The sequence below is a fragment of the Anoplopoma fimbria genome, chromosome 17 (genome assembly GCF_027596085.1).
Source record: "Anoplopoma fimbria isolate UVic2021 breed Golden Eagle Sablefish chromosome 17, Afim_UVic_2022, whole genome shotgun sequence".
NCBI lineage: Eukaryota > Metazoa > Chordata > Actinopteri > Perciformes > Anoplopomatidae > Anoplopoma > Anoplopoma fimbria.
In genome coordinates this window covers 26,210,325-26,228,752 of record NC_072465.1, presented here as the reverse complement: position 1 = coordinate 26,228,752, position 18,428 = coordinate 26,210,325, and the positions used below count along the sequence as shown (strand labels likewise).

The 18,428-nt window shown below is 37.0% G+C and overlaps 1 protein-coding gene across 1 annotated transcript; it reads left to right on the top strand.

Moving 5' to 3' along the window:
* The first annotated feature begins 1,817 nt into the window (after positions 1 to 1,817).
* On the top strand, positions 1,818 to 17,078 carry LOC129106405 (protein-glutamine gamma-glutamyltransferase E-like). Its single transcript, XM_054617796.1, has 15 exons — positions 1,818 to 1,842; positions 5,073 to 5,243; positions 6,042 to 6,296; positions 7,162 to 7,280; positions 7,964 to 8,092; positions 8,531 to 8,708; positions 9,852 to 9,987; positions 11,952 to 12,061; positions 12,763 to 12,878; positions 12,987 to 13,113; positions 13,751 to 13,887; positions 14,686 to 14,860; positions 15,041 to 15,204; positions 16,324 to 16,457; positions 16,922 to 17,078. Exons 1-15 carry the CDS (start codon positions 1,818 to 1,820, stop codon positions 17,076 to 17,078), a joined length of 2,133 nt encoding a protein of 710 aa, XP_054473771.1.
* Positions 17,079 to 18,428: the final 1,350 nt, after the last annotated feature.

Sequence of the window (18,428 nt, the reverse complement as noted above, 5' to 3'; positions counted from 1 at the left end):
TTTTGTAGTTAAAATGAATTACTAACAAGTTGCTACACAAAGTCCAACTACAGTATTTCAAAAACAAGAAAAAATGAAATGAGAACAAATTATACAAAGATACAATAGATGAAAAAGGATTGAATTATGTGAGTTAAATTAAATGAGTAATCTATTAAAATCAGGCCAGCCTCTATTTATTTAAACGTTCGGATCAGAAACTCTTAATAGAAACCAGGAAAAGCTAATGTCTAATGTTCACATTCCCAAAAGATTAAATATGGAACCTGATATTACTTTTTACAGAACAACAAATTAAATGTACAATTGATTCTGTTCTATTGTATTATATTTATATATATATATATATTATATTATAGTCTTTACACTCAAGTTTCAGATTTTTTGTAAAACATGATAACCTGCAGAGCTTCTTTTAAGGTGTGTATCATTTAACGTGACATCACAATGCCACATGAATCACTTTCCTTCCAGAGAAAAGAAGGTTAAAGATTGGCCCATGTGATTATATATATGTCATCTTTTAATTACATTTTTTCTTTGGTGGGCAAATAGTCTGCGGTTATGTCACCACGCTGTGATTTTGCAATCATAACTGTCTCCCTGACACACAGTTTCTGTAGAAATGCACCACCAACATAGGAACGTCATTGTTTATCAAAATTATGATATTTTTGGGTGTATGTTGTGTTCACAACTTGTTTCCAAGTGGCCCAAAAAATATTTTAATGCAAGTTTAAAGCTACCTGGAAAATGCAAAATACATTGAACTAGTTTATACTACTCTTTAGAAAAGAAATATGTATATATAGTTCAGGGAATATTCAAGGTGGAGACTTTCTATTGGAGTTAAATAGGGATTAAGGGGAATTAACAGGAATAATATTTGCTTTGGGCTTCATTTCATATGCAGTATGTATTGATACAAGTCTAATACAGTGACAGAGCAATGATAATGTTTGATTTGTCCTGATTGTGTGCTGATCCAGCGTGTCCTCTACTCAGCCGTTCCCTGTCAATTGTTGTGATTAACCACTTTAGTTAAGCACAACTTTTTAAATATGCCTCCTTTATCTTTGTAGGCACTAGTGGAAGAAGGGAGTGTGGATGGATTACTTTAACTTCTTTTTCAGTGTGCAGATCATTATTACATTGATTATCATCACAAACATTTACAGTTACATAATTGAGCTGAGGAACTGCTGCACACATAAAACATAATAGCAGGGGTGTCCAAATATTAAACGGAAAGTAAAAGCCAAACGATAGTAAATGTGTGGTTTTCAAGAAGTTATACTGCAAGAAAATCACTGTTTCTAGACCATAATAACCCACGTGTTATAGAAAATTCATTTTATATCAAAATAACCATAAATACTATAAACAGTTTGACAATTCAGTATTTTATTGCTGTGCCCATATTTTCATAAAAGTTGTCTGTATCTGCCTCTTTTAAATTCGATTAAATGAATTCAATGATTTTAAACTAGAGTGCCCACTAAAAATATTAACATGCAAATGTAAAATCTAAGCTGTAACAAACGGAACAGATAGAAATGATAAAATATTGGTTTCTGGTGCCAAGACAAGTGATAATAGTTTTTTTTTTATTCATCTCGGACCATTGCCAGCCAATCATTATAGTCTAAATAAAGGAAGTGGTTGACAATGCATGTTGCAAGACCTGTTGCTGTTCACCTGACATGGGGTTGGGTTTCTGAGAGCTATAAAGTCAGGGACACCCTTCAGGTGTTCAGTGCGCGTCCCTGTCTTCACATCTACAGCTCTAGGAGAGCGAGAGAGAGACTTTCAGAAAGATGGCAGAGGCAACTAAAGAATCTCGTAAGTACCCAAAGGTTGTGTGTTTTTTTTTATATTACTGCAGAAAGGAAAGCTTTCCACAGAGGTGATCTGAAGGAGCGCGCAGAGTGCAGTGTGACATCTAGGCACGCACAATCTCCTCCTCCTCCTTCTCTAACTCTTCCATATATATAAATATATATATATGTATATATATATATATATATATATATATATATATATGTGTTTTACAGCCATGGAGTTGTGTTGTGCCAAACTTTTTATGGAACTATTGAATCAAAGACCGCCTGACAACAGATTTTCCAAATGCCGGTCCGAAATATATACATGTGCGCACAGGCAGGCGCATAGCAGCAGGAATGTAAACCATGCAGCATGTATTGTTGCAGAAGTTTAAAAGGTGACAGGTCACACTACTGTATTTAAGCTGCATGTTGGTGCCTGAGGGACATTTTGGGTCTTTAGCTGCTAGATTCTGCACCAGTTTAAGATAAGAGATAAGAGATAAGATAATCCTTTATTAGTCCCGCAGCGGGGTTTAACACTTGTTTGTTGCAGAGCAGGAAACATGCAGCAGGCTTATCAAAGTGTGTTTACTGAAAACTGCTGCTTCTGCGAGAAAGCTTATGATGATGAAATAATTCCCTTCTTTACCATAGTCTGTATATAAGATGAGGACATGGTCGTTGTGACGTCACCCATTGGTCTGTGGACTGTTGTTTTGAAAACTGGAGTTTAGTGAATTTCGCCATCGCCATCATGGAATACGGCTGTCGACATCGAGGCCTTTTGCAACAGAGAAACTGCAATTTATCATTATTGGAATGCGTCTCCGGTAGCGGCAGCGACCTGTCAATCACGAGTTAGCCACGTCCTAAAGCATACCCTGCTTTAAATGGTCCATAATTTACTAAATTAACATCATGCTGTATTGAAGAAGACTTGAAACTAGAGATTGAGACCATAAACTCATGTTTACAATGTTTACTGAGGGAATAAATCAAGAGAGAAGTAGAGTCATTTTCTCATAGACTTCTATACAACCAGAGGAGTCGCCCCCTGATGGACAGGAGAGAGAATGCAAGTTTTAAGACAGTTCTGCATCGTCTTCAATCGGCAGAACCAGAGTTTGCCGCCTGATAAGACGATCAATTCTAACGCCTCAGAAAGCTTATTCAATTTTCAATTCAATTCAGTTTATTTTGTATAGCCCAGAATCACAAATTACAAATTTGCCTCAGAGGGCTTTACAATCTGTGCACATGCGACATCCTCTGTCCTTCCCTCACATCGGCACAGGAAAAACTCCCCTAAAAAACCTTTAACAGGGAGAAAAAAGGAAGAAACCTCTGGGAGAACCACAGAGGAGGGATCCTTCTCCCAGGATGGACAGAATGCAATAGATGTCATGTGTACAGAATGAACAGCATAACAGAGATACAACACATTCAATGTATATGACATGAATTATTCATATAATAAGACTTATAATAACAGCAAATTATTACAGTAGAATTATAGTTATGAAAATAGGGATAGTAATGTGATTAATAATAATAATGGAAGTAGCAGTGGGTGTCTGTGGCGTAGTTATTCCATTCAGAGGATCGATGGTTATACCTGTTATGACACTTAACCCCAAGTTGCTCCTGAAGGCTTGCCATCGGTGTGGACTGGATGTTGCATGAATGTTAGTTAGAGTCTGATGGTGGCACCTTGCATGGTAGCCTGTCATCAGTGTGTGAATGGGTGAATGATGTGTAATATACTACTGATTGTAAGTCGCTATAAAAGCGTCTGTGGTGTCAGTCGGCTCACAGCAGGAGGCACGACTACGGTCCAGGTACCACAACGATTCATGGAAACCTGCAGAACGAGAAAAAAGGGCTTCAGGGTGGAAGTGAAGCTAAAATGCTTAATGGTACAGGTAATAGTAATAGTATCACATGACCATTCACGTACAACTAGCATGCACGTTCCAATGTAAACAGGAAGCAGATTGTCTAATCCGTGGTTGGTTGCTTAGTCACAGAAAATACAATGTATTATTGTAATTCCTATTAAAAAAAAAAAGGTCTTGTTTGATACTTAATAAAATGTCATGAAAGTGCAGCTTTAAGGTTTAAAACACGAAAAAGGAACAATTGAAACTAAACTTAAAATCTACATTCTTTCTTTAATGATGTCACGTGTCAGGAATTTAAATTACAGGTGAAGGTAAAGGCGTCTCCCCATGCTTTTTCAGACTTCCTTTATTAATGTTCATGTTGTCATCTTGAGCACACGGCTTGGTAATGGTATTGTGTTTGCATGTGACTGCGTCATTCTGAAGGTTGACCCACCTTTCCAGGCTGTCGTTCAGGCGGAGTCGAGCCTTTATTTCTTCTTCTCTAGTCCTGTCTTGTTTTGTTTCGCCCCGCCACATTTAAATCAACAAACTGGTTGTCTAATAATGTGATACATCATTTAAATTTGAATGCATCATTTGAAGGTCAAAAAATGGTCAGGCATCCAGATTTAAGCCAACATTAAATTGGTTGAAAAGTGAACTTTTCTATCAGATAGAATAGAAAACAACTTTATTGTCCACCTGAGTGGGAAATTGTCTTTGGCTTACCGAAACAAAACTACAGATAATACCTTTAACAAAGCATAAAGACCAACATAAACACAACAGTAAAGCCATTAAAGAAGTGCCTTGAACCTGCATTATCTCTAATGGCCATCAGGGGGCGCCTCCTCTGGTTGTATAGAAGTCTATGAGAAAATGACTCTACTTCTCTCTTGATTTATTCCCTCAGTAAACATTGTAAACATGAGTTTATGGTCTCAATCTCTAGTTTCAAGTCTTCTTCAATACAGCAAGATGTTCATTTACTAAATTATGGTCCATTTTGAGTCAAATAGACCACAAAGCATTGTACGCTTTAGGGTGTGGCTAGCTTGTGATTGACAGGTCACTATCACCCTTTCAAAGTGTGTTTTCAGTTCATTAAAGTTAATTGTCACATTTTTGGTCGCCTAAAAATGTCATATTCAGTGTTCGGTTGTACTTGGCTCCACCATTTTGTGTCACTTTTGGTTCCAAAAAACAAATATAGCGAAGACAAGAAACTATGATCAAATGAAACCAAATAAATCAAAGAACATATATATATATTATGCAAGAGTTTCTTGCTATCGCTTTTAGTAACCTGAAGTTCAGAGACTCTGTTAACTTGTTCATGTTTGTATGTTTTTATTTCTTTCAGACTTTAAAGGAGTGGACCTCCACCCTGAATTCAACAACTCTATGCACCACACCAGTGAAATCTCACTGGAGGAACTGATTGTGCGCCGAGGACAGCCCTTCAAACTGACCCTCGAACTGAAGCAACGGTGTGACCTAAACATTCACCCGCTCGCCATCTCTGTACATACAGGTCAGTCTTTCATTAAATGAGTTGCTTTTTAATAGTTGTTGAAGCTTCAAGTTAGCACAAAACTCATTTTGTTTGTAGATGCAGTTTCCCCTGAAGATTCCATCTTCAATCATTCTGTAATAATTTCTTGAAAATGTGACCATATTTGCACAATAATTGAAGAAAATGCCAAGATTGATATTATAAAAACATTATAGATGATGATATAACATAATGTATTTTTGTTAGGGTTAGTTTCTCCTTTGCTTGTTTTCTGATCTTGTGAAATATCTGCACCCAGAAGGTTTTTTTAAATCCAATTTGAAATAAAGAAAAAAAGTTGACCTTAATATTCAATTACATTTAAAATTAGAAATTTCTAATTTGACTTTTTAAAGGGGACTTCAAAACAGCTTTAAGTGTAATATCTTGGTACTTTTTACAACCGGGCCATTTATTTCCTGATAAAGAAAAGTTAGAATCACATTGAGTTGAGAACCGTGCTGACTGGAAAATTTAATTAGGTATTACATAATAGGAAAACATGTTATTAAAATATCAGTCAGGACATTTTATTATTGGGTTTGTTACATTTTCGATTAGGTTATGTGCAAATGTGGAAATCATTACATTAAGACAGGTCTTTTTCTTACTTTACTACTTCAAAGTATTCTTAGTTTTAGTTTTTTTCAAAGGATTTCTGTCCTGCACTACCTCTCACATCAGGGTTTTAACTCCTGCTGTTTAATTATAAATATATAACAGTATTGTTACAGCAGTGGATAAACGTCTGACTCCCTCAGTGGCTCCTTTTTGCAGGAGAATCTCCCACCGAGGAGCAGGGGACCCAATCCTTATTCAGCCTCCCAGATATCATAAAACAAAATCCATTAGCAAAGGCTGTGTGGAAGGTGGAGCTTCACAAGGACGCTTCCCTGCTGAGGGGCCTCCTGGTCCTCACCGTTACCCCACCGGCCGACACCCCCATCGGGAAATTCAACATGGTTGTGAAATACAGGAATGAAGATAAGCCGCTGCCAATGCTGGTGGTGCTCTACAATCCCTGGTGCTCCGGTATGTAGAGTACTAAAACCACACTGTTAAGATACTAAAATACTTTGTTACAAGTAAAAGTACTGCATTAAAATGTTACTTAAGTAAACATATAAGTATTATCAGGAAAATGTGTTTTAAGTATCACAAGTACAAGTACTCAATGCACAAAATATCACCCTTTACTGTTAGATATAAATATATATATATATTGTTATTATTTCTTATGTATTTAGATCATTATTTCTCAAGCAATAATATAAAAGCTGAATTTTTCTGTTCTAGCTGGTTACGATGGAGCTCTTTTTGAACCATTAGCTAATGATTTTTTCCATTATGGATTTATCTGCTGATTGTTTTCTCCATTTTTCTATTGTTTGTTAATCATCTCAACTCACTTATTCAGCTGTACTTGTATAAACTGTCAAGAAGTTTAAGATAGAACAAAGCATCATGTTTTAATAAATGTATGTCTTTTTTGTGCAAAGTCTTAATTTGCAAAGTAGCTATTAATTAATGGTGATAAATAAAATTTGAGTTAAAAGGTGCTATTTATATTTCCCTCAGAGATGTAGTAAAGAATACAATTAGAAAGTTGCATGAAAAGAAAACACTGAAGTAAAGTACAAGTACCTCAAATGAGTACGTAAGCACAGTACTTGAGTAAATGTAGCGTACTTACTGTAGTTGCAATCCAACGCTGCTTTCTACCTGTTACTTTTGATACATTAAGTACATTTCGCTGATAATGATCATGTCTTTTTTTCGGCTAAGTAAGATTTTAAAAATGCATGACTTTTTACTTAAGTAAAGTATTTGAATACAATTAATACTGTAAACTGATTCACATCATCCGTCCTTCTGCATGATTTCACTCTCTCTGTAGATGACTGGGTGTATATGACGGATGAGAAGGAGATAGATGAGTATGTGATGAATGAAGAAGGAATCATCTACAAAGGAAGTGCTAGCCACATCTTCCCCTGTAACTGGGACTTTGGACAGGTTATTTTAAACACAAACACACACAAACACAAACACACACACAGTCATTTTTCAATAACTTTAGGGGACATTACATAGACTTACATTCATTTCCTTGAGGCTTAGTCTAACCCTAACCATAAACACTACTTGCTTAATCCTAATCCTAACCCTAACCTTTACCTAACATTACCTTAAACCACCTTAATGTAATGATTCACTTAAATGTAATGATTTTTCTTATGGGGATGTGCATTTTATCCCCAAAGGAAAGGTGTGTCCTCACAACGTCTGTTATATTGGCACACACACACACACACACACACACACACACACACACACACACACACACACACACACACACACACACACACACACACACTCACACACACACTCACACTCACACATGCATACAAGTTTCATGGAAGCAAAAAATGGCCAAGAAAATTGATTCACTACTGAATACTTGAAATTCAAATACTACTGATTTTATAGCCCTGAATTAGTTTATATATAAGACATATAATATTTCAGAATTCATAAATTCAGATTTAAAATTCAGGTACCTGAACAGTACTCAACATTCAGGGTTAAAAAATTGAATATACTGTTCTGCACTGCCAAAAGCTGATGATGTCTTTTTTGAAAGTTTAAATTATATTACTGTTAAAAGAAGATACGATTCAACTCTTCCTTCTGTTCAGTTTGAGGACAAGATGGTGGACATTTGTGTGAAGATTTTGGACCTCAACATCAAACACGGTATTGATCCAGGGGACGACGTCTCTGCTCGCTGTAACCCCATCTACGTTGGCCGTGTGATCAGCGCCATGGTAAGAACTGCTTTCTGGGTATTTCTTAAAGACAACTCAACAAACTTTTATAGCAGCAAAGCATTTATGGGCTGTGATGACTTAATGTATTTTAAGAAAGTACATAAAACATTATTAAAGGGTTTCTCACATTATAATTATAATCAGATCAATTTTGTTTTTGCAAAACCTTCAGTTTAACTTTGAAGTCAAAATAATCGTACTGGTGCTGGTTGGAGTGGAACAGCTCTATGGCGTCTTTGGGCTTCATGCAGTTCTTGCATATTGAAAGATAATAGTTCTGTAAACATTTGTGCCAATAAACAGCTCAAGAAGAGATGTAGATTTATATAATGTAGTTTCATAAAAAAAGATAAATGGCAAATGTACAAATCTTACAGAAAAAAAGGGAATATTTTTGAAAGAAAGAAGAATGACAATTTCCTTGTTTTCTTCCAGATCAACAGTCAAGATGACGGTGGAATCGTGGTAGGATGTTGGGACGGTCGATATAATCTCGGGTACAAACCGTCTCACTGGACCGGCAGTCACGCCATCCTTAAGCGCTGGTTTGACAACTATTCCCGCCCGGTCAAGTACGGCCAATGCTGGGTGTTCGCCGGTGTGATGTGCTCAGGTAACTTCTGACTCAACACCTGTAATGGTGAATATTAGCTCTGAAACAATGACTCGATTAGTCAGGCAGACAACATAATTGATACTCTGTTAAATGTTTGTTCAGGAAAAACAAACAATGGTTGTTGCCAGCAACTCAAATAGGATATTAGCAGCCTTGTACTCTGCATCATTGCACTTTTATTTACATTTCATTGTCGTTGTTTGAGTGTTTTATGTTCATATATATAAACTTTTGTATTTTACATTTCATGTGTACATAGTAGTTAAATGTTTATACTTTGCTCCTATTGGATCACCTTGTTTTTTGTTTATTTGTCTGTTTCTGTGTACTAGTGAGCGGAAGAAACCGGAGTCAAATTCGTCTGTTTTATATAATTGTGAATGTAATACATTTGATATTTTCTAACATTTTGATAACTAAACAAATGAGATCTAAAAAAAACCAGACAATTTATAATTTATTTAATAATACTCATCATTAGTAGCAGCTCTTATACAAACCTGTTCCCCCCCAAGCTGTTTTAAAACTTGAATTGCCCCTTTGCTAAGCCCCGCCCTCCTGTCAGAGCTAATTCTACCATGGAGCCCACACTGTCACTAACTGCACTCCCTGAATAATTATTATAAATAATAGTTTATAAAATTACCAATAAAAATAATATTATTCAAATAACATCATTAGTTCACACAATCTAAAGAGATGTTAACGTTTAGGTCTACGATCTTAAATACATCAGCTAATACCCCTCTAGTGAATTTTGAAGCATTTACGTGTCCTAAAAAAGTCGGTTGCTGTGGTTCAACGAGGAATGCTGTCAGCTTTGTCAGCTCCAGTTTACACACATCATGATCTCTACTGTGTGTTTGTTTTGAGAAAGTACAGTTGCCGAGAAGGAAAAGTTGTATGTCGACCTACATTTAAGTCTGAATATGTCTGTGTTGCTGTGACAGTAATTGGTCATCATTTTGGTACCGTGGTAGATTAGCAAAGATGTTACAACACGCAACAACAAAAGAGAAAACAAAACTCATTTATATTTAGGTAAATGACTAGTTCAAGCATAAGAAAGGCGTTGTTTCTCTACCAGAAAGGTGTCATATTGCTTTTTTGAGTGACTCAAAACTTCATGTTTGGTTCCAGTGATGCGCCTGCTGGGGATCCCGTGCCGCGTGGTCACCAACTTCGAGTCCGCCCACGACAACAACAAGAATCTGATCATCGACGTTTTTCACGCCGACTACGGAGTCAGAGAGCAACCGTCCCACGACAGTATTTGGTGAGACAAGGAGGCTTCAATATCTGACACACAGTGCTTCAACGCAACTCTTACCCAGTACATTACAATATCCCTTTATCTTCATGGCCAGTTTTGTTTGAGGATTTAAACATTTTATGGTTTTGCACCAGAGAAAGTCGTAGCTGTCTGAGGGCGAAATAAATCCCTTTTTCGATTCAAAACTTTTACCTGAATAACAAATTTCATTTTTGGCCATTTAGGGTTAAAATAAACTATTGACACAAAACTGACATTTAATGATTTTAAGTCGATATGGCACATCCAGCAGTTACAGATCAAAGTGTCCCGACAAATATTCAATCTATTTTTAGCTCTGTTTTTGTGAAACGACTAGGCAAACGAGTGATCAGGTAAAATGGCTCAAGTCTAGACTTGTTCTAACTAACAAGAGCAATCTGGCAGTTTTATTAGATCAGATCGGAGTAAAGAGGTGTGGTAGCAGACACACTCTCAGCCCCATTATCATGTCAATGTCTCATCACCTGCTAACCACAGCAACAATAACAGTCTGGTGTCGGTTGGGTGTGGTGACTCACCATGAGAGCTTTTAATCCGCCAATAAGAATGATCAGTTATTTGGTGGTTCAATTTTACACTGTGATCTGTAGCCTTAGCTTCTATCTTTATCCTTTTCACTTGTTTTCACTTCTGAATCAGTTTGACACACTGGATATGTCCTTCAAACACATATTGTAGATCCTCCTGTCTGCTTTTCTCTGAAATGTCTTTATTGTTTTTCCACAAATCTGTTTAGTGAGTGCAGTTAGTGACAGTGTGGGCTCCATGGTAGCCATGACAGCTTGAAGGAGAAGCAGCGGGGGTGAATTCCTTGCCTGAAGTTTTGAGGAATGCCTCTGCACCTGTCCTTGGCACAAAACAAGCAACATTTATACTTTGCCACATGGATAATTTGCAATCTTTATGGGCGTTTTGGAGCTGTAATATCATTAGCGTAATATCTTTTGTGAATCAGACCTTCAGACGGGGAAGATTGCGGTTGAAAGTGATGCATAATTCATGGTGCTATCGGCGGCCCGCGATCTATTCTTTGTGAAAAGGATTGAGTGTGATATTTCAAGGTATTCATTACATTGAGGTCCACCAACTTGCACCACAGGCCCTTTGCGAAGCTTTTACAGTATGTAGGAGCCAGGTATACCCTGTGTGATTTTGTACACCTTTATTGGTCACTTACGGTAATGAATCACGTGGTGTTGGTAATAGCACTAGGGATATCAGCTGTTCACTAGTTAAGTTTGGTGAATGGAAGGAGAACGGGTGAGAGAGGGACACTAATTATCGCTCTTTATCGCTGTTGATGGACTTTGGACACAATTACGAAATATTGAGAACATTTTGATTGTGTGTTATCCGACACCCAATTTTTTTTGTTTTCCTGCAAATAAAACTACCAAACGCAGCTACTGGATCTTTGATTCATTGATGGCCAGCGCGTCCGCAGGGTAGTTAGACTCATTTTAAGTTGCAGATAGTCACCTAAACAGTATATACCTCAAACATGAGTCCAAGAGTGACACAATGTGTTCTATCGGGACTAGACACTAACATCTTTTAATAAAAACAACATTTGGGTCCTATGCAACAGTTTTAATCCATTCTTCTGACACCGAGCTTGTTTGTCTCACGTATTTTAGAATCAACCTGTTTCAAGCAGTTAAACTTTCGAAACAAAAGTTTTTTTTGCATAGTCATAGGCTTTGGGTTTCTCAATGAGGGAGAAGGAGTAGATATACTTATAAGACATTTTTAACTAGGAAATAAAACCATAGACACTTATTATGAAGTGTTTTTATGTCTTAAAACGTGTCCAAAAGGGATCATAAAAGAATATTCCAGACTATTATTGTTTAGTATAATACTCCAGAGGTGTATTTCAGATCTACTGCACTGCTGCAGATTCTGAATGTTGTTTTGTGTTTTAGGAACTTCCACGTGTGGACGGAGGCCTGGATGAGGAGACCAGACCTGGCAGAGGACGGCAGATATGACGGCTGGCAAGTTCTGGATCCAACGCCACAAGAGAAAAGCGAAGGTACAGAATACCTTTTTTATGTCCATAAACTTTGTTGCTAATATGAGAATTTATCATCCAAAAAAAACATCCTCTGGGGCTCATAAATGTGTTCAGAGGTATTTTTATATTGTATATATATATCTTGCACCTGCAGCAACACACACACATAGTAGTGCTGCAAATTACTATTTTTATTCTTTTTTTTTTATTCAATCATTTTATCTATAAAATGTCAGACAATGGTGAATTACAGTTTCAAAGAGACAAATGTGAAATCCTCAAATGTTAAGTTTTATCCCACAAACACTCCCAACATATTTAGTTTACTAACATATTTGACGCCAAAGGTCCTCATATTTTCGTAGCTGGAGCCGAGAATGTTTGATATTTCACTAAAACAATTATATCAAAAAAGTTGCTTATCGTTTTAGTTCTACACATGCATGAAGCGCAGGCCCTTAAATGTATTAACTTATTTGTGAAAGATCCTTTAAACTACTATATGTAGGATTTCTGATTGCAACGTACATTTTTGTTTTAATAATAATGAAACATTCCCTGTTGCTTTCAACACGGTGTAATTCCTAATTCAATGAACGGATGGCATTTTGAAACCCTAGAGATTTGATTTGAATTGCCTTACACCAAACACATTTTTGGAAAAACTCCAGTGTGAGTTGAGAAGTTTATTTTTTTCATGATTTTAACTTTCTCTGTAGGTGTTTACTGCTGCGGTCCAGCTCCTGTCAAAGCCATCCTGGAGGGACAGACAGACCTCAAATATGACATCCCATTTGTCTTCGCTGAGGTCAACGCCGACTGCATCGACTGGCTGGTCAGTAAACAGATTTAGAGCCTAATCTCAACGTCACATCTTGTGATTTAGTGTTAAATAAGAGGGCCAGCCTAAGCCTCACGTATTTTTGTTTGTGTGGTCTATCAGGTGAAAGCTGACAGGTCAAAGGTGAACATCTTTTCTGACACCTCAAGAGTTGGTCAGAATATCTCCACCAAGTCTGTCGGCTCTAACAAGAGGCTCAACATCACCGACAGCTACAAATACAGAGAGGGTTAGTTCACCTGACAAACAAGTCACACTTCAACACCTGTTTATGATGCACTATAGACCCCTTCCCTGTCAGTAAACGTGATGATGTGTTTTTGTGGGCAAAGCGTAGTTGGAAGTAAGCACCTTGTTATCCCCAGATAAATGACAACTTCATTCAGATCATTTTCGGTAACACTGTTGCAAATTTAAGCACTGCGGAATTAGCAAACTAGCTAAGTAGCCAGCCATCCCCTTGGTAGCATGCTAATTCCACCATGCTTTGATGCTACGCTGATTAAGCCAAGTTCCCACTTCAGGACTTTCGAAGTCATCAGATAGCTCTGTTCACACAACAAAACTTGCTGTCTTGTAATTGGGAGTCATGAAGTTGTTGGTCGTGGTTTTCATACTACGCTACAAGACTAACCGGCGACAGGGTCACATACTACAAGATCCTTCGTCTGGAATCCCTGATGAGGTCTCTAAACTAAGTTTTGTTATGAAAAAACATGCCAGAAGTCACAAGGGCGTAGCGTAGCCTTCTGTCTGAACTTGCTGTGGTGCAACAGCTGTGACGGCTGAGGAGGTTAGCAGAAAGCTATGTTTAACTATTATATAGTACTATAGTAGCTTAAGAAATTGACTGAATCCCCATACAGGATCAGAGAAGGAGAGATCGATCTTTAAATACGCCTTGACCAGAGTCTCTGGTGATGTCACGAAGGAGGACGAGGATTACGTGCCGGAAGAAAACGGAATCCCCATCAGCAGCCCAAAGCTAACTCCGCCACCGCCAGTATGCATGCATTTTGAAGAGGTGCGTCAAGTTCCCTTTAGACTATTGAATAGGATGTTTTGTATTTTATTTTTAGGCTTTTTTTGGGGGGTGGGTGTGTGTGTGGGGGGGTCACAATGCTCAATTTTAGGACCGCTGCTCTTCAGAATATACATCAATGATCTCTTATCCCTTTTTGATTATGTTGAAATCATTTTGTATGCGGATGACACTGTGCTATACATTCACGGAAAAAACACATTAGAAGTCAAAATTAACCAAGGAAATGTCTCAGTCTAAATGTTTGAAAGACTGTTACTACTTTTCCAACAGATACAAGCTTTGGGACTGTCCTGACATCTGCATTAATAGGCAAAATTTTAAATGTGGAAAAAGTAGCCTTAAAAATCTTTGCCCTTACCTTTGATTCAGGTGGCAGTCATCATGTTATCCTCTAATTTTGTCATCAAACCGCGATTTATTTTATATTTTATTCAAAATAGAATCAGTAATGGTAAGGTTAAACCTAAACAAACACACATCTTGGAACTGTTGTTGCCTGTAAATATGGAAAGGGTGGCATTTGTGCTTGTATTTGGAAGTAATGAACACCCAAATAAAAAATGCTTTTTTGGTGTTGTGGTGTACCATCCCTAGGCGCAAACGCTTATGCTATCTCAAGATATGTAATGTTTGTTTGTTGTATGTATGCCTTTTAACATCAACTTAATCAGAGACAAAACAAATTGAATTGGTTCAATGTGTGTATTTTGGCCTTTTATAAATGTCTCTGAGTGATTTCATTGTGTGGTGCTGCAGGTGGCCCCGCCGACGGACGGTAAGGATGTGAGATTGAACCTGGTGCTTCATTGTGAGAGCACCACTGCCCGGCAGGTGTCCATCAACATCAGTGTCAAAGCCATGAGGTACAACGGCCAACTTGCTGTGAACATCCAGAATGAGGTTCAGGAGAAGATGCTGCAGCCTGGGATAGGTGAATCTTTGTCTTTGGATATGGAACTGTTGAATTTTGGAGGCAGATATCATGAAAGGTTGACAAATAAAACCAAAACGATCTGTTTTTCTAGATGCCACAAGGGTTATGTGAGAAAACACTGTATGTTTTTGTTGAATGCGTTGTGAATCGACTCTTCTCTTCCTTTGTCTCTTGGAGATCTGTCCATCCCTATCCAGGTCCTGTTCTCAGACTACCATATACCCATGGTGGAGTGTGACAGCATGAAGGTTTCAGCTTTGGTCACATGCAAAGAGAATCCAGATTGCTCATACCTGGCTGAGGATGACGTCGTGCTGCTTGACCCGCCCATGACCATTGAAGTGAGAAAAAAAAAACTGCTGTCTGTCACACAGCTGTTTGTTTCTCTTTTCATACTCAAAGTCCAGGATTCAAGTTTCAAAATGAAAAAAATTATTAAATAAGACTACAGACAAGCAAACGGCACTATGACGCTGTACAAAGGCAAAGTGGTGCTTTGTGCTAAATACTCATTTCAGCATAACATGCTCAAAATGACAAAGAACTAACACTTAGTTTAGTGTGTTAGCATGCCATCATTTCCTAATTAGCAATAAACTACAGCTGATGGCAATGTCATAGTTTTGATCATAAAATGAAAAACATAAAAACGTCCGCCAACATCACTTCTGACACGGCACCAACACCTATCTATCTTCTTTTTTACCGGACCGTTGTGTTGAAGAGGGAACTGAACCTTAAGTATAAGATTAAACCCAAACTACAAAGAATTGAACTGTAAAAAAGCTTGTATTCTTTAATGTCACATTTCCATTATAAAGCTGACACATAACTGCAAAGTATTTTAGTAACCGGAAATATAAGGTGACTAAAAAAGGCAACAATATTTTGATTTGACTGACCAACCAAATTCTAATCCAGGTCCAATTGGTCAATTATTTCAGTCTGTTATTTCTTTATAGCAGACTGCTGCCATGAAAAACAGACCGTTGATATGGATGCAGTTCTAACCTCTGTACACATTGAGCAGACTATTTTTTTTTACCAGAAGCAATAAAGTAATTTTTTTAATCAATAAATCTTTTCTTAAATCAACTAAATCATTTTTAAATTCATATTTTGTGTAATTCTATTGATTTATTTAATATGATAAGCAGGATAATGAACAGCGTGCGGGTCCAGTATTGCAGGATATTATAATGTGGGCCATTATCATGTGTTTACATGAATAGACTCTGGGAGACAGTAATATTACTATTATATTAATACATTTTTTTTCATGATATCAGCAGCTGTAACCGTACACTGTAAACTCCTTGGCATTAAAACATACAAACCTTTTATTTTAGCTTTTTTTCCCTCTCTTCATCTTGGTGCATGACGGGTTGTTGTTTAAACAAGTTGCCATTTCGTTGCCTGACTGAATGTATTTTAATTATCTGTTCAAATGTGTGTTCCAGATTCCCAAAGAGACTTCCCTGTACAGACAGGTAACAGGGGAGCTGAATTTCATGAACCCAGTCAACGACACGCTGAAGCAGTGCACTCTGACATTGTCTGGAAGCGGACTATTCAGGGATGAGGTTCAATACAAGTGAGTGTGTGTGTGTGTGTGTGTGTGAATATTACCTGGCAAGGATGATGAATGCCTTTCAAGGTGCAAATAACAAATAATGATTTATTTACAGTAGCAACCATAATGTTAATTGTCAATCACAAGATACTAGATCACAAAAAACATATATAATCTTAGTTTGATATAAGCAACCACACATTTCTAGTATTCTCAGAAAGTATTCTTAATGATATGAAAACAAATTAAAGCAAATTTCATGCAATTTTATTAATAAAAGTCTAAGGTAATTAAGATCAAAATACATTTATTTGATTTTCTGTCCAGTCATGGGTTTCAGTAATGCGTATCTTTGTGATTAGGTCTTAGAGTTCAGATGTTTCCATGCCAATCTGAGATGCCAACATTTTTTGGTTACCTTACTTAACATATAAAAGTGATTTTCAACAAATCCATTTTTTTGTATTACTCTTTGTTGCCCACAGCCTTCCAAATCTTAAGAAAGGCAACAGAGTACGTGTGCAGTTCTCCTTCATTCCCTACAAGAGCGGTAAGAAGACTCTCATGGCCGACTTCGACTGCTCCTCCTTCAGAGATATCAAGTGCAGCTCCACCATCCTTGTCAAGCCGAGGCTTTACTGAATTGTTGAGTAAGAGTCACATACCTTTACGCAGAAACAGAATGTCAGATTCACAACTTTTTACGAGCCATAAAAATTCGTCAAATATGGTGGTGGTGTATATAAACAGCTACTGTGAATTTGAGTCAAAATGTTTTCTTGCCGCATTGCATTATTGTCTTTTTTCTGCCACAACTGCTCCTACTAATGTGTGGTGTTAAATATGTGTTTAATATGACAGCTGTGGAAAGAAGCCACAGTTACTGTCTGTATATTCGAAAGATGGACCTGATGGACCTGGTTTATGCTCTTAGATGCTTGTTTAAGAAAGGAGATGCACTTATGACTTCTGGTGACTTGTAGTTCTCTTGAATACCTATGTTGAATACACTTATTGTAAGTCGCTTTGGATAAAAGCGTCTGCTAAATGACTGTAATAATGTCATTTAAAGGTTTGTTTCATGCTCCTTCTCAGACGAGGGCATTTACAGTCAGTTTAGATGTTTCTTATGGCAATTTGTTCATAAGAAACTAGAAATTAGTCCATCCATATGACAGAAATGATACATATGAGCTTAGTGATAGCAGTAGTAGCACCAACAATAGCAGAATGAAATAATCAAAAAGGTATTCCTACTAATAATAACAGCAGAAGTGGATATATTAGAATAATAATGATAATAAAGCAGTAATAGTAATAGAGCTAGCGACAGACTTAGCATCTTCAAACAAACATTCAGAGAAAACTTGTATTACAAAATACATTGTCTTGACGTAAGTAATGAACTGCGGATGTTTCATTAGTTTAATTTTTACGTGTTTTTATTTTTTTACATCTTGAGGCACAGATTGGATCTTATTGAGGATGTATTATTATTATGATTATTATTATTATATTCCTTTATTGATCCCCATGGGGGAAATCCGGGTGTTGCAGCAGCTCAACTACATAGAAACAGATAATAAATACACATATTATACAATAAAATAAAAATAGAATAAAAATAAAAATAAGAAATAAGAATAAAAATAAAGATTTACAGTATATCCACATCATTAAAAGGCGTGGCTGTCTCTTTAAGGTCAGAGTCCAGCTGTCATTGAATGGTGGAGGTTGATTCTGATAACTTTCTTGCCAAAGACATGCACTGGAAGCAGGGTATTTTACACTTAAACCAAATACATATATATTTTTTAAAGACTCTATATATCTACTCAGTTGTGACGCAGCGCTAAAAGCCGGTTTGCTGCAGCGATATACAGCTGACAGTGGAACCTGCTACAGAAACGTTGTGTTGCTGATGCTGAAAAACATATTTATAAACACATATATATATACATATATATATATATATATATATATATATATATA

Excerpts from the sequence above, each read along its gene's own strand:
- LOC129106405 (XM_054617796.1), top strand. The coding sequence starts at position 1,818 with ATGGCAGAGGCAACTAAAGAATCTC. Across the intron at positions 5,244-6,041 it reads CGCCATCTCTGTACATACAG|GAGAATCTCCCACCGAGGAG; the intron begins GTCAGTCTTTCA and ends TCCTTTTTGCAG. Across the intron at positions 13,114-13,750 it reads CAGCTACAAATACAGAGAGG|GATCAGAGAAGGAGAGATCG; the intron begins GTTAGTTCACCT and ends ATCCCCATACAG.